This window comes from Penicillium nucicola, assembly GCF_028828085.1.
Source record: "Penicillium nucicola strain IBT 29836 chromosome Unknown utg000005l, whole genome shotgun sequence".
Classification (NCBI taxonomy): domain Eukaryota; kingdom Fungi; phylum Ascomycota; class Eurotiomycetes; order Eurotiales; family Aspergillaceae; genus Penicillium; species Penicillium nucicola.
The window spans coordinates 818,915-833,047 of record NW_026643129.1 but is presented as its reverse complement, the minus strand read 5'-3'; the positions used below and the strand labels follow the sequence as shown (position 1 = coordinate 833,047).

Here is a 14,133-nt window from a genome sequence, read left to right as displayed (position 1 = left end):
GAGCAGCAAACTTGATCAGAGAGTCGATAGGGACCGAGGGTGTAATCTTCCTTGATGCACAAAGCGAGCGTTTTGGAAGAACCGGTGATCAAAACGGTCACAGAATGTCGGATCCTGGGATTTCAAGTGATCCATCAAGCAGTGATGAAAGTACCAAATCGAATTCGCCGACAAACCTTGATTCTACATCCACTATATCGGATGCAGAGGAAGACACTTCGCCTTTGTCTTTATGCTTAGGTTTTTCAAACTCGTCGAGGTCGTCCATCAACAGTGATACAATGACTGGCCCGCCATCTATGGTGCATGAAAATCTGTTCACTAAACTCCTTCGCCGATACCCCCGTGGAAAGATATTTACCTACGATGCGAACAAAGCCGTCTCTGATGAGAGCGACGGCAGCACACGGGAAACACCAGATCCACATTCCAACTCGATCCGCCAAGGCCGTCAAGTATGAAGAAGAGCAGATCAAGCTTCCAAAAAGACGCTGAACACCTGATCAAAAATTTCCCTCAAGCCAGGAGTATTCTACTGCTGCCGATCTGGGATTCGGACAAACGAAGGTGTTTTGCTGGTACCTTGGTCTGGACCAATGACCCAGAACTTGTATTTACATTCGAGAACGAGCTGATGTATGTTTCAGCCTTCGCAAATAGCATCATGGCCGAAATCAATCGTCTCGATGTGGAGATGGCAGACAAGGCCAAAACCAGGCTACTCAGCAGTATAACTCACGAGCTACGAACACCACTGCATGGTATTTTGGGCACTGCGGACATTCTCAGTGATACCGCCATGAATGCCTTACAACAAGGAATGGTCCACACAATTGAATCTTGTGGCCGCACACTTCTGGACACCATCAATAATTTGCTCGATCTCGCTTTCCTTGGCCAAAATAGGAATCTCGAGCGCAAGAAGTCAGAAAATAAGTTATTACCCGCCAACAAGAAAGCAAGAAATGAAAAAAGCAAAGACCGCAGTGAAAAGCCTGCAACTTCGCATGTCAAGCTTGATTCGGTGCTCGAGGAAGTTGCTGAATCTGTTTTTGCCGGATACAGTTTCTACAATCACCCTAAGATGCCACCCCCTGCCTTGACTGATTCTTCATCACGCTCGGCAGGTCAAACCAGCGGGTTCGACCAGGTTGGCCCACGGGCCAGGGAGCTCACAATCATTTTCGATATTCAACCTCATACGGAGTGGGATTTCAATACGCACGCTGGTGCCTGGCGTCGTCTTTTGATGAACATCTTTGGTAATGCGCTCAAATATACACAGTCGGGCTATATCTATATTGGACTGAAGTCTCGTGAAATCACCGAGCCATGCGGTGGAAAATCACAGCCTCCCGACTCATTAGAAGACCAAGAGGCCAAATTTGAGGTCACTCTCACTGTTAAAGACACCGGCAAGGGTATTGGATCTGAATATTTGCAGAAGAATCTCTTCCAGCCCTTCATGCAGGAAGATTCATTCATGTCTGGGAGTGGGCTGGGGCTCAGTATTGTCCACCAAGCTGTTGGCTCACTTGGTGGCTCGATTGAAATCAGTTCTTCTCAGGGAGTCGGCACTGAAATTTTGATCCGCACGCCTCTCGAACGCTCCCTCGACAACTCAGACGATGCTTCTTCAAGGACGGAATTCCAGTCCATCTTGAACTATACGCAGGGACGGACAATCGGGCTCCTAGGTTTTGGATCATCTCTTAATTCTCAACGGGACAAGTTCTTGTATGGATCCCTCGAGCAATTGTGTCACGACTGGTTTGGCTTGACTGTGACAAACGTGTCATGCGTCCACGGCGAGCCTCTTCCCTTGGACTTCTATTTGGCCGTGCAGACCGAGCTGGACTCTGAAGACATAGGAGGTAGAGATATTTTCGCCCTCGGGAAACATCTACACAGCACAGACGGCAACGGCTCGCCGGTCGTCGTCATTTGCCAGTCACCTGAGGAAGCGCACCACATGTTTATAATGACGAAGAACTTTGAAGAAGCACCTGTGTTTGAATTCATCAGCCAGCCTTGTGGGCCGCGCAAACTGGCCCGGGCACTAAACCTGTGTGTCAAGCGCCAGCGCGACTCCTCATCTGGTCAATCTAGCCCAGCTGAGCCGACTCGTTGGGTCGAACTTCCGGAATTGTCTCATTTGCCAGTCGATCTCGAGTCCTCTGATCCACCCTCCGAGCGGATGAAACTCAGCAAGCGACCAACGATGGAGACGATGGATACTCGAGAGAAAAGTCCACATCAATACTCGATTGGAAAGAGTCGCGATCAATCAACCCAAAGATCACCGCAGTCGACCTCCCCCGCGAACGGTGTGAAGGATGTGAATGGGGAGCATGAGGAGCCTAATGCCTCTGCGCCATCTGTTCTTCTGGTGGATGACAACGACCTAAATCTTCAACTACTGTGCGCCTTCACGAAAAAAACTACTTACGAATACATGACCGCTCGCAATGGGGCCGAGGCTGTCGATGTTTACAAGGCGCACCCCGACCATTTCCGAGTCATCATTCTCGGTATGTTTCTTTTCTTCCGACCATCTTGCTACGAGTACTAACAAAACCAGATATGTCAATGCCCGTCATGGATGGCTTCGAAGCTGCCCGTCAGATTCGTGCCTTTGAGAGGGATTACCGAGCTTCAAACCAGCTTTTGCCTCCCCTAACTATCGTCGCCTTGACAGGGCTTGGGGGCGAAGCTGCCCAGAAAGAAGCGAGCGCTTCTGGTATTGATGATTTCATCATCAAGCCCGTCAAAAGAGGGGACATTTCTAAACTTCTAGAAAAGTCACACAGTCGCTAGAATGGTGGCGGCTGATATGATACGAGCAACGTTAAATAAAATTAATATTCCCGACTGCTGTGACTAGAGTGCACTAGAAACCGCAAACCCGTAAAGCCAACCCGACCCATACCCATACCCATACTGCAAAAGGGTTAGGTTTTAGGGCCAGTTCCAGAAACCATTGCGGTGGGTTCTTAGGGTCGTAATTGGTTGATAAACAATGTTAACTAGGTAGGTCCGTGTGACTAAACTGTATGTTTTATTTCTAACTCTATTCCTTAGGGTATTAGACTGTAGGTAAAGACCGCTTTTTCTATTGTAACTTATCTTATGACTGACAAAAAGAGACCGCATTCGCCATTCCAGTCTCATGGCCCATATCAGAAAGAAGAAGAATGAAATTTACTGCCGAGGAACTATCTGATCTACGGATTGGATTGTCCCAGGAGGCAATGGCAGGGTTCACAGCAAGCACATCTGCCAGTGAGACTCTTTTCATGCTACCACCAGAGACTCTGCGGACAAATGTATCACCGGAGATGTTTTGGGGGTGCGAAATACCAAGAGAATTCAAAATGTGATGTGTTAGTTCGTAGACCCACCGTCCAGGCAGCCAAGGGGAAAAGTCTCAACTAAGAAGACAGATCTTCCCTTCACTATCCGCTACTAGATTAACTAGGGCGTTTTTTTGGTCTATTGATGGACTGACTTTCTACAAACCCCAGCCATTCGCACATCTACCCCCAACGCAGTATCAAAACCCCACTGCTGAAGACGATACCTAGGTAAGCTTGAACGCCAAGATGCGATCCACGGTTTGACCTGAAACAGAAAATGAGAAGCACTGGAAAGGGCTTAGTTTAATATCTGGACTAGTTAAAAGACCTGGGCAGATCGCTCTCTCATCTTTTTCAGTATAACGATTTAACAAAGCCGTCAAACATCAGTGTACACTTCCCCACAACATGGATCGACTTCCAAATGAAATTCTTCTAGCTATCGGGAAGCACACCCAAGCAGGCATCGGTGGTCAGTCTTCATTGCACTCGCTAAGCCTTAGCTGCCGACGATTTCACAATCTATTTCAGCCTTTAATGTACTCCTACATTTCTTCCGACAATTTCTCAGAGGCATTCATCGGCTTCATCATGCGTATATGGAGACAACCAGAGCTCGCCAAACAAGTCCACCGGCTCGACTTATGCTGGTCCCAATGTGACCAGCATGATCCACTAGAACTGAACGATGAAATGCAAGCTTTCGTCGAGCAAGCGCTGGAAGAGATTTTCACCGCGGAAGAGCAAGAGTCCAAGGAATTATGGGAAGAGCATCTTCACGGAGAGGAGGGACTATGTGGCGAAGCATGGCTGGGTCTATTACTTGTCCGACTAACAAACCTCCGAATCCTCGAGTTCCAGCATGAACATACAGAACTCATATCCGATATCCTGCTCAAAGCAGCGAAACACCAGCAGCCATTTCACAAGGAGCCACTGTTCCCTCACTTACAAGAGGTCCGAGCATGTGTCGCCTGGGGGGCTTCATGGATTGACTCGGAATTTCTAAAGCCTTTCTTTTCTTTCTCTGGCGTCCGCAGGATCTACGGAACCGCAATCGGCGAGCAGAAAAATAAAAATGAAGGAGGTATGGACCTCCCAAGGCACCGGGATCTGTGCCCTGTGCGGGATATTACCGTGGAAGAGGGCTACTGGTGTCGCGGTATGCTGGACTGGCTCGCAGTCTGTACACATCTTGAGCATATTTCCATCACGGTCGAGATCCAAGCAGATGAATACGACCTCGCTGAGGAGGAGCAGTTCGATGCTTCGAAATTTCGATTGGCTCTTCTTCCTTTTACGACCACTCTACAGACTCTACGCATTCGTTATGGAGATGCGTACACGAGTCAAGTGATAGACGAAAAAGATGTGGCTGAGACTCCGTTCGAGTCGTTGAAAGACTTTACTGTTCTTGAAACACTTACAGTCCGACATGATCATCTGGTTGAATCGCCCGATGACTCCGTTCGGGATTGGGAATCGAAGCCACTTACGGAAATCCTGCCTCATTCTCTCGTGGAGCTGGAAATCACAGACGTGATCGTCGATCACTGTCCCGAGCTCTCGTCAGGACTTTTGAAGCTTTTGCGTGTCGGGGATCATTCAATGAATCTTCAAATATTGACGCTAGGTATTTGTCGCGAGGATGAGGAGGAGGAGCTAGGTGATGTTTTTGACGCTCTCAAGCTTGAATGCGAAGTTGCCAATGTCCGTCTGAATATTGAAACAGTGTGATTGGAGATACGAAATGTACTGTAGTCCAAAAGAAAATAGCGCTCTCTGTCGGCTCTAATATCCCTGTAGCATTCACTCATCAAGCAGAGAATCTATGAGGATACTCTCTTCTGCGCCTCTTTCATCTCATGGCTCTGAATTCGAGTTACTCACAGTACGAAAACTATATTTCGATCTTCCCGGGTCAATTCTCGAAATTCCGAACTTCTTATATTAAAGTCTAGTCGAATACCATCAGGTGAGGGCGTAGGTTAGATTTCAAGTGTATTCATATCGCAAGGTACTCTTACACGAGCTCAACAACGATAGAGTTGATATCAATCCCAGCAAAAAGATCCGGGTACCTCGCAATAAACTCCGGAGTGATGCCCCACCCACGCTCACTCATGAAAGTCTCATAAAACTGAGGCTTCATGACCAATTCATTGTCTTCGTTCCGCTCGAGGATATCCTCTCCCCACGGCCAACGGATCTTCACACAACATGCGAACATTCCAAACAGTTCGTCGCGGTCTTTGTAATAGAAATTCCATCTATTCATAAGGTTCAATCGAAGCTTCGGCCACGGCATCAAGTCCAACACGACAGGATGTGGAACTTGTAACTGCTCCTTCATTGGTCTCAGGAATACAGGCAGTCGTTCATAAGTTGCTGGACTGGGTGATACGATCCACCTTGTGGCATGGTAGGCAAGCCAGCCAATCGATAAACGCTCCGGGTCTCGGATTGGACGTCTTTGGAGAGCTGTGTGGATCATATCGGCTAGTGGGTTGGTTTTTGTGCCGTAGAGAATGTCCAGGGCGGATGACGGGATATCAGGACATGGAATTATTTTCTCTGGGTAGGCAAACCAAGGGCACGAGACGATTGTTTGTACTCTGCTGAAGTCATCGCTGTGTAGTGGGATCTGATTCCATGGTGAGGGTTTGTTTGCTGGTGGTGATTCTGTTGGTGACTCTGTGTGGGGGGATATTGTCGGTGTGGCTAAGAAAGGATCCGTCTGCTCACTTGCTCTTGTCGAGTGAGGATGGCAATCTTGATCACGTTTGGGTTGTAGAAATTGAGGCTCTTGGTTGCCTATTTCCTTGTAGAGACAGGCCCCGGTTTGGTTAGATCGATTGTCACTTGGCAGAGACTCGCCATCTCTATCCCAGGAAGTGACTAGTGTTTTTAATCTGGTTTGGCGGTCTATCAAAGCTTCATTTTGTTCGCGAAGTCCGCTGATCACTCGAAGAAGTCGTTGCACGCCTTGGTCATCGTGGTACTGCACACAATGGTCCACTTGTTCTTTGAGAACCGCTGCGTGCCGTAACTTTTTGTCGCGAAGAGTCTGTTGCGACCGGCGATCTCGAAGCCGTTTCTTTTCTACTGATGACACTGATGACATTGGTGGTGTAGGGTTGAGAGTGAAGAAGGATTTCATGAGGTCCGGACCTGATGCCGCGTTGTGATTGGCACAAATATTCGGCATAACCTTATGCATGGATTATCCACCTGTTGACAACCTCACCAAAATGCATACTTTTGTCGCCAGTTTCTAGCTGAAATAGACTCTTTCTCCGCTGATAAGCACTAAAAATTAGTCGTCAAGCCCACCTTGGACCCCTTCTAAAGCTTCCAAGGTTATATAACCATATTATCTAATCATTGTCATAAAATGCCTGGCAAAAAAGTACAAACCCTAGCAATCCTATCTGTACTAACTTGAACCCCATTAGGTCTAGGTAAGAGGAAAATTAGATATAACGAAGATGACGCTTTCGCCGAGAAAGTTTTGTCCGCTCAGGAGACTTGCTGGACAAAGCTAGTCTCCATGACGGATCATAAAGTGAAGAACAGCTTATTGAACGTAGTTCTTTGAGCGCTAGTGGACTCACAACCTCCAATTTCAAGCCGCCCAGAATTTTGAGTCATCCAGCAAATTTCACAAAAAGCATCGCAACATCTTGATGTAGAGCTGGATGAAATAGAACGAAAGTATAAGTTATGACGATGAAGCTCAGGCCTACTTCCATGGCTAGTACATGAGCCAACGTTCTGAAATAAGCAGAACGAGCCGGATCAGTGAAGCTTCGCCATGCTGCAGACAAATTCGAATATTCAGCTGGATTTGTGACCCATCGCTTTTGCAAAGGCATTGATAGCCCCGTAACCCTGATAAAGATAGCGTATGATGGAACCACACAGCCAAAATAAAGAATTGTGACCAGGGACAGCAGAACAGTGGCCTTCAAAACAAAGTGCGTTTCGGGAATTTTATTGCTAAAGAAAATGACGCGGCCGACTTGAATTGGAAGGTAGAAGCACAAGGCTGAGCATGTGCTGTACAGAAGAGCTGCTGGAAAGGTGCTCGAACATGTAGAAACACGGAAAACGTGCCCGAAGGCTGAGTCGCTTTGATATCCCGGTTTGAAGGCATGACGGCTCATCACATGGACGTTGGCTATCTTCAGCATTGATAGTAGTAGCTCAGCCAGCAGACTCTGAACAAAAATGGCCATAAGACTTGAGCCTCTGGAAGAAAAAGTCGACAAAAGCAAAACTTTGACTATGCGATGAAAGACCCAGAGGAGAAAGCTGTAGCATAACTGTCGCCAGCTGAGTGAGCGACTCGTGCCCTGGCCAAACAGGGCGATAAGTGTTGCATTGACGTTGCCATCGATATGGATAACCTGCGATTGATGTTTGTAAGTCCTGATCAATTCTGAATTTCTTCACTGGATTGAAAGTCGCTTACTATGAGACCACCGAGTAGCATAATACCCAAGGCCAACAGAAATGGGACATCTGGGAGTGGATAATCCAAATTCTGCTTTGCATCCGTGAAATCCCCCCCATAGAGTCCCAAGTCCATCGCTGAGATGGGGGCGAAAAAGACAAACGGTGTCTTCTTATCGCTCTTGCGCTGGGGGTAAATACAATACAAATGAGAAATCGAGCTTAGCCCTTTCTTGCCAAATAAAGGCTGCAGAGGGAATATCCCGTTTGTATGAAGTAATGATTTAGGGGCTAGTGACAGCGGCCTCGAAGTATTAGAAAATGGAAAAGCCTCGTTTCTTCTAGAGTCCGGGCAGCATTTTTTCGAGGTGTTTGTGTTCTTCTGTCTTTATTGTTTAAAGAAAATCAAGCGTTCTGCCCTGGATTGGAGAAGTGGGGGCTTCGAGAGAGACGCGTCAGCCCGCTAAGGATTTTTGTTTCCATACATATTTAGCGTATATCTAGATTTCAATTGAGAGCTTGCTCCGTCCGAACTTCAAATAGGGCGTTTGGTGGCGTTAATTAGCTCGCTCCTATAGTACCCCGAAAAAAGAGACGGGTGTTCACACTGAATTTACGAGCAAACCATTCTGCAACGTCGAACGCGAAATAAAATGAGGTTTCCAAAAACTATGATTAAATCAAGATTATAATAAGAGAGAACTTGGTCAGTTTCAGTTGATTGAGCAAAAAAAGGCGGCAGCACTGTGAGCACAGTAATGCATTGGTAAAGTCGGCATGACACCCGATATGTCGCCTCCCAAAGACGATGGGCACTGACCATTGCTTGCCCCGATAATTGAGGGTGGAGAGACTATCTCCCTCAATTCGCTATTCGATTACACAATCCCTGATTGGTTCAGAGCCATCGGGGCGGGGGGATAAGTTAGCAATTGAAGCTGGAGTGGGAACAGAGAACGGGGCCTGTTGATGAGAATTCAGGATTTGAGGATGAGAATAGGGTGGCATGGTGGAATGACAGATGGTGTATTTGCGAACGCTCTTTGTACCTGGCTGCCTCCGGCACCAGGTTTTGTATGTTTTGGACCATGGGATTTGTATTTATGTCGAGCTGATACTCTCTCTCTGCTTGTGAGGACTAGTTCTTTTTCTGTATTGTCATTATCGGGCGTACGATCAAGTCTTTTCTTCAACTAGATGAAGCGCCTGCATAGCCATTACGATACTAGTTTCACTGCAACAGGCCAATTGAAACTTGATTGATTGATTGACCCGACATATCGCCATGGTCTCTGTTTACGCTAAAATAGTGTCAATTGCTACACCGATAAAACTAAAAGGATCAAGCACTGTGGGAACAGTGGAGCATGCATGAACTACTACTGAGTTGAGGCAACTGGAACTCCTGGTCAAAAGTCGAAAAGTCCGAGGTATAAATAGCCAACATGAAATAACTCAAGCCCGGGCTTTCATCATTCCAGTTTGTTCGTCCAATTCGAAATCCTCTCCATTGCTTTTTTTACTATATGATGGGACTCCTGAGGCTCATGCGCGCCGGGGCACTGGCCCTGCTGTTTTCGGTGCCTGCTCTCGCAGTCGATACGAGCAATTCCACTCAGCAAATCTTTGTGACCTCACACAAACCAGTTTTGGACGTAACCAAAGACGTGCAGGCCTTGTATGATTTGAGAAATCACACATTTGATTTGCCTGAGCACTTCGGCCCTAATGCTCGTATCTCCCATATCTACCTGACCAACACGACTGATGATTTCCCTCTGGCCGACTTTTTCGATACTGGTTCCTCTACATCCCTTACAACTATCAAAAAGCGCTATAGTGAGACTGTTACCACTCGCACCTGCCTGAGCCCTCCTCAGTACGATAACCGCCTCATTACATATCAACAGCAGGTGTTTATCGCCGGCGAGCTCTGTGATTTCGTGGCGAATGTCTCCCCGTATTTCTACACTTTTGTTGGCATGAAGATTCAAAACCTCGCTTGCGGCGAGGACTTTGGCTATACTTGCACCGGCTTTTGGGGCATTGCGAATACCGCAGCTGGGGCCTATATCGGGCCGGGCATCAAGGCCATGTGCAAAAAGTCTTATGATTCACTCATCGCAGCTTGCGATGAGAAAGGAGGATATGAAACAGTTAAGATCAAGCAGACGGGGAAGAGTTTCGAGGTCTTTGGATACGCCAACTCTGAAGAAAGCGAGTCATGTACCAGTGTGGGAAGGACTACTTGTGAAGTGTACAGATGTGACGGAGACTGCAATCCCGGGGGAGGTACCCCTTGATTGTATTGCATGTGTGTGAAATAAATGTACGATAACGCGCTAGCTCTTTCGTTTTGAATGGCAGCCTTCTCGGTCTCCTGGGGTTGAGATTGCTTCACATTCTTCCATCATTAAGGAATAACAAGCTGTCAAGTATCAATCAACAGAGGACCCAGAATCATCGGTGTACATCAAAAATGTGACAAAGAAAGAGAGCATTAATACCAGAACTGAACACCTTCTAGAGATGCTCAATTATTAACTCATTCTTTCATTCATTCATTCATCCACTCTTGGCTAGTCACGAGTTTGAGTTGCACATAATTACTTCGCCAGTGTAGGCTGTTCCGAACTAATATGCACATACTTGATAAGATTACCATGTGGCAATCTCCGATAGAACTCTATTGTTGTATACTGTATGGACGAGAGGACAGGAGAAGAGCTTTTTCTATGTAGACTGTGGCGCTTCTTTTTCCTGTTGCAATTTCTCGAAGAAATAGGATTGAGTGATCGGAGACAGGAGGCGAATCTATAAGGGCACTTCTGACCTTGACCATCCCGACACGCGATGACTTTCCCTTGCATGTTTTCTTGGTTTGCAGTTCTTATATAGTTCATTCGTATAGTTGTTTGTTTCTATTGTTCCTCTAGTTAGACTTGGTTTGAAGTTCTGGTGTCAAAAGATATATCATCTAAAACATTTTTCAGTTGTTGATATTATTTTTTAAGATCTTCATATTCATGTTTTTTTGTTGTCTTTGATATTCATGCTGAATTAAGTTGATGTTCATTGGTTCGTGTTTTTTAGATTAATTGGAGCCTTTAGGCTCAATATTGATACGTTAGTACAGTTAGGTGATAAAATTTGTACTTAACTTAGCCATTAAATCCACAAAAAGCATAAAAGCTTATCGACGGTTGCCAGAAATCACAAATCTTACCGAGGTAACCGGAGAAAAGTTATGTGAGTACCAATTTCCGGAAGCACTGTACTGAGCTCCCCAATCTCAAAGACCGAATTTCTTGAAAGCCTATCAAGCCCTATTGGCTGTACCCTTGGTGGATCCTTTGTTTCCTGCCAACGCCTTGACGGGCAAGCTTTCAGCCACACGGCTTCAAACCACGATTGCTTATACCCAAATAGCGGAAAGCATACGGCAGACATGAAAAGCCTCAACGGAATCTCTTCCGCGTGGGTCTACGCTGCGAAACGGACTCATCCATGCAGCCGTCGGATATCTCCGCCGTTGCCCTGACCAACATCGGCAGTTATGGGAAATCCGGGGACAGAACACCCCACACTTCTTCTTCCCCACAATGACTCCGATGAAATTGCCAAGACTGCTCAATATTGTGTCCACTATCGGATATTTTAAGTTTGTATTATCGTCAAGGCGGCGGAAGTGGGCGACATACGAAAATACGAATGGGATAATTCCGTTCTATGAAGTCACTCCATTAACTTATGTTTGAAGAAGTCCACTTAATGGGGTCAATATTTGTTCAAATATCTGACGAGACATGAAGTCCTTTGGCCGCGTGATCAGCGATTCACTGCCATCAGAACGACATCGAGAGCTCTTTCACATCCGATTGATGTCCACTCGGTTATGTTATTGAACTGTACGGTAGATATCAGCTTCCGCCCAAGTCAATGTTGGTGTCATCTGCCGATGATCAACCTTGGAAGATGCGGGGATATAGGGCTCCACACCAGATGCTAGAGCGCAAAGCTCGTGAGGATGTCCCTATAAATGGGCAATTCGCTAGAATCAAAATGATCCAAGCTACATAGCAACACAGTCTCGGATTACAGAGGGAATAGTATTTAATTTTTACCATGGGATCCTCTTTCATGCGCCGCCTTCCCCAGGCACTTGCTCTCGTTGCAAGTTTGGTCAAAGTGACCACTGCACAATCCTCTGAAGCCTTATGGCCCCTGCGAACATACAAAAGCTCCTCAATCCAGACCCCGTCTATGAACGTCACCAAGATGGGCCAAACGGAGCCAGGGTATCTCTTCCTCACACCACACGATATAATTCGAGAAACGGGTCACCCTACCATCTACTCAGACGACGGCCAACTAGTATGGCAAGGCGACAGGGGAAACTATTCCGCACTTCAGCCCCAAATGCTGAATGGCGAGCCAGTAATGGCCTATTGGACCGGCTTTGCTGGTGAGGGATTCGGGTTCGGCCACATTAGCATCTTGAACAGTTCGTACGACGAGATCCACCGCGTCACACTATCCTGCGAGGAGCAGAATTTCGCCACGGTCTACGAACCAATGAAATTCAGCTCTTGCATTGATATTCACGAGAGTCAGATCACGGAGAATGGCACAATCCTCGTCACTGCAGTCAATGTCACTCAGGCTGATCTGAGCTCCATTGGCGGAGAAAAAGATGGCTGGATTCAAGACGGACTTGTTTATGAGATTGATATTGCCACCAGTGAGATTCTTTTCCGGTGGAGCGCTCATGATCATATCAATCAGGTCCCGTTATCTGGTGTTCGTGCTCCGCTTGAGGGTTCGGGTGGCTCGGGTGTAAACTCGACTTATCCTTACGGATACCCCCATCTGAATGCTATTTACAAATATGGCGATGATTACTTGGTATCGTCGCGATATATGTGTAGTGTATTCTTGATTTCACAGAACGGAACGGTTATCTGGCATCTGCATGTGAGTCACCAAGATCCAATTAACTTAGGCTAAGTTTTTGCTTTCACAATACCAACTCTTCAAATTCAGGGTCGAACCGGCGGCGACTTCACTCTAGGTCTGGGAACAAGTTTCTGCTACCAACACGACGTGCGCTTCGTATCTCAAAGCCCAGAGCGTGTGGTGTTGACCATGCACAACAATGATAATACCGAGTTCACGGGTCACTCATCACTAACCACGGGTCTTGTGCTGAATGTCGACCTTCAAGGCTCAAAGGAAGTAACACTCATTGGTCGGATGTGGGATGCTGCTGAACCGGTATATGCCGAGTCTCAGGGTAGCTACCAAAGTCTTGGAAATGGACATGTCTTACAAGATCATGGTGCGACTCCCAAGATTGAGGAGTACGATGAGAATGGAACTATCGTCATGCGGGCTCGGTTTGGGTACGACAATACCATGCAGACTTATCGTACCTATCGCTATCCCTGGGTTGGGCGTCCGTCTACCAAGCCTAATGCTGTTGCTTGTCCAGCTAAAGAGGGAAAGACTGCTGTGTATGTGAGCTGGAATGGAGCCACAGATGTAGCGTCTTGGAAGGTCGTTTCTGGGTCCAAGGTCATTCACACGGCTTTGCGCAATGGATTTGAGACTACTATCCCTGTAGCTGGGCTTTCAGATGGTGATTCGGTTACTGTGGAGGCTGTCGGGGGTGTAGGTGATGGAACACGATCTGAGTCGATCACTGTTGGTCAGAATTGCTAAGTACGTTGGGCGAATGAATCAACTGGTGCTATCTCAATCGGGAAGCCAGCACCTAGGTGATAATATTGAAGATCACATGAGATGTTCAAATTGATCATGACCTTGCTTCACTATACTCCCCTGGCTTCAATTGCCGTTTATAAAAGCAGCTTGCTCCATGTTCAGACATTGATAGATATCGCACACAAAATAGTAAGCTGCCAAATATTTCAATAAAACCACGGGAGAAGAATAGATAGTCAGAACAATGGGTTTCAAATTTAAATAATCTAACGTCAATATTTCTAGAGGTGTACTGGCCATCAGTAGTACATGATCTGTGCCAAAGCACAGTTGTTTCTAAATAATACACGTATCGGATGAATTATGCAATGATGGATTGAATCAAGGATCCAATCAGAATGTAAAATGAGCCTTGCGCCCTCACGGCGGTCTCTAAGCCCTAAGTTCTGTTTGGTTTCTCTTCTATATCCAGATAATTCCCTTATTTTATCTTTAAATAGAAACTTCGAGCATCTTTCATGGTCTTCTTAGATCAGGGCACTCTGGTCCTTACTTTGGGCTTTCAGATCGATCTATGTTTCTCTTAATTCCCACCAAT

The 14,133-nt window shown here is 46.5% G+C and overlaps 5 protein-coding genes across 5 annotated transcripts; 4 read left to right on the top strand and 1 right to left on the bottom strand.

Annotated features, from left to right (window-relative positions):
• Positions 1–457: 457 nt before the first annotated feature.
• N7511_005400 (ATP-binding response regulator) lies at positions 458–2,817 on the top strand (the record flags this gene model as incomplete). Its single annotated transcript, XM_057127777.1, has 2 exons — positions 458–2,531; positions 2,582–2,817. 2 exons carry the CDS (start codon positions 458–460, stop codon positions 2,815–2,817), a joined length of 2,310 nt encoding a protein of 769 aa, XP_056984294.1.
• A 947-nt stretch (positions 2,818–3,764) lies between these two features.
• N7511_005399 (uncharacterized protein) lies at positions 3,765–5,093 on the top strand (the record flags this gene model as incomplete). The annotated part of the gene is made up of 1 exon (XM_057127776.1): positions 3,765–5,093. One exon carries the CDS (start codon positions 3,765–3,767, stop codon positions 5,091–5,093), a length of 1,329 nt encoding a protein of 442 aa, XP_056984293.1.
• A 286-nt stretch (positions 5,094–5,379) lies between these two features.
• On the bottom strand, positions 5,380–6,480 carry N7511_005398 (uncharacterized protein; the record flags this gene model as incomplete). The annotated part of the gene is made up of 1 exon (XM_057127775.1): positions 5,380–6,480. The coding sequence occupies one exon, from the start codon at positions 6,478–6,480 to the stop codon at positions 5,380–5,382; it is 1,101 nt and encodes a 366-aa protein (XP_056984292.1).
• A 2,857-nt stretch (positions 6,481–9,337) lies between these two features.
• N7511_005397 (uncharacterized protein) lies at positions 9,338–10,114 on the top strand (the record flags this gene model as incomplete). The annotated part of the gene is made up of 1 exon (XM_057127774.1): positions 9,338–10,114. The coding sequence occupies one exon, from the start codon at positions 9,338–9,340 to the stop codon at positions 10,112–10,114; it is 777 nt and encodes a 258-aa protein (XP_056984291.1).
• Positions 10,115–11,936: 1,822 nt separating this feature from the next.
• N7511_005396 (arylsulfotransferase family protein) lies at positions 11,937–13,532 on the top strand (the record flags this gene model as incomplete). Its single annotated transcript, XM_057127773.1, has 2 exons — positions 11,937–12,785; positions 12,855–13,532. The coding sequence occupies 2 exons, from the start codon at positions 11,937–11,939 to the stop codon at positions 13,530–13,532; spliced, it is 1,527 nt and encodes a 508-aa protein (XP_056984290.1).
• Between the last annotated feature and the right edge of the window lie 601 nt (positions 13,533–14,133).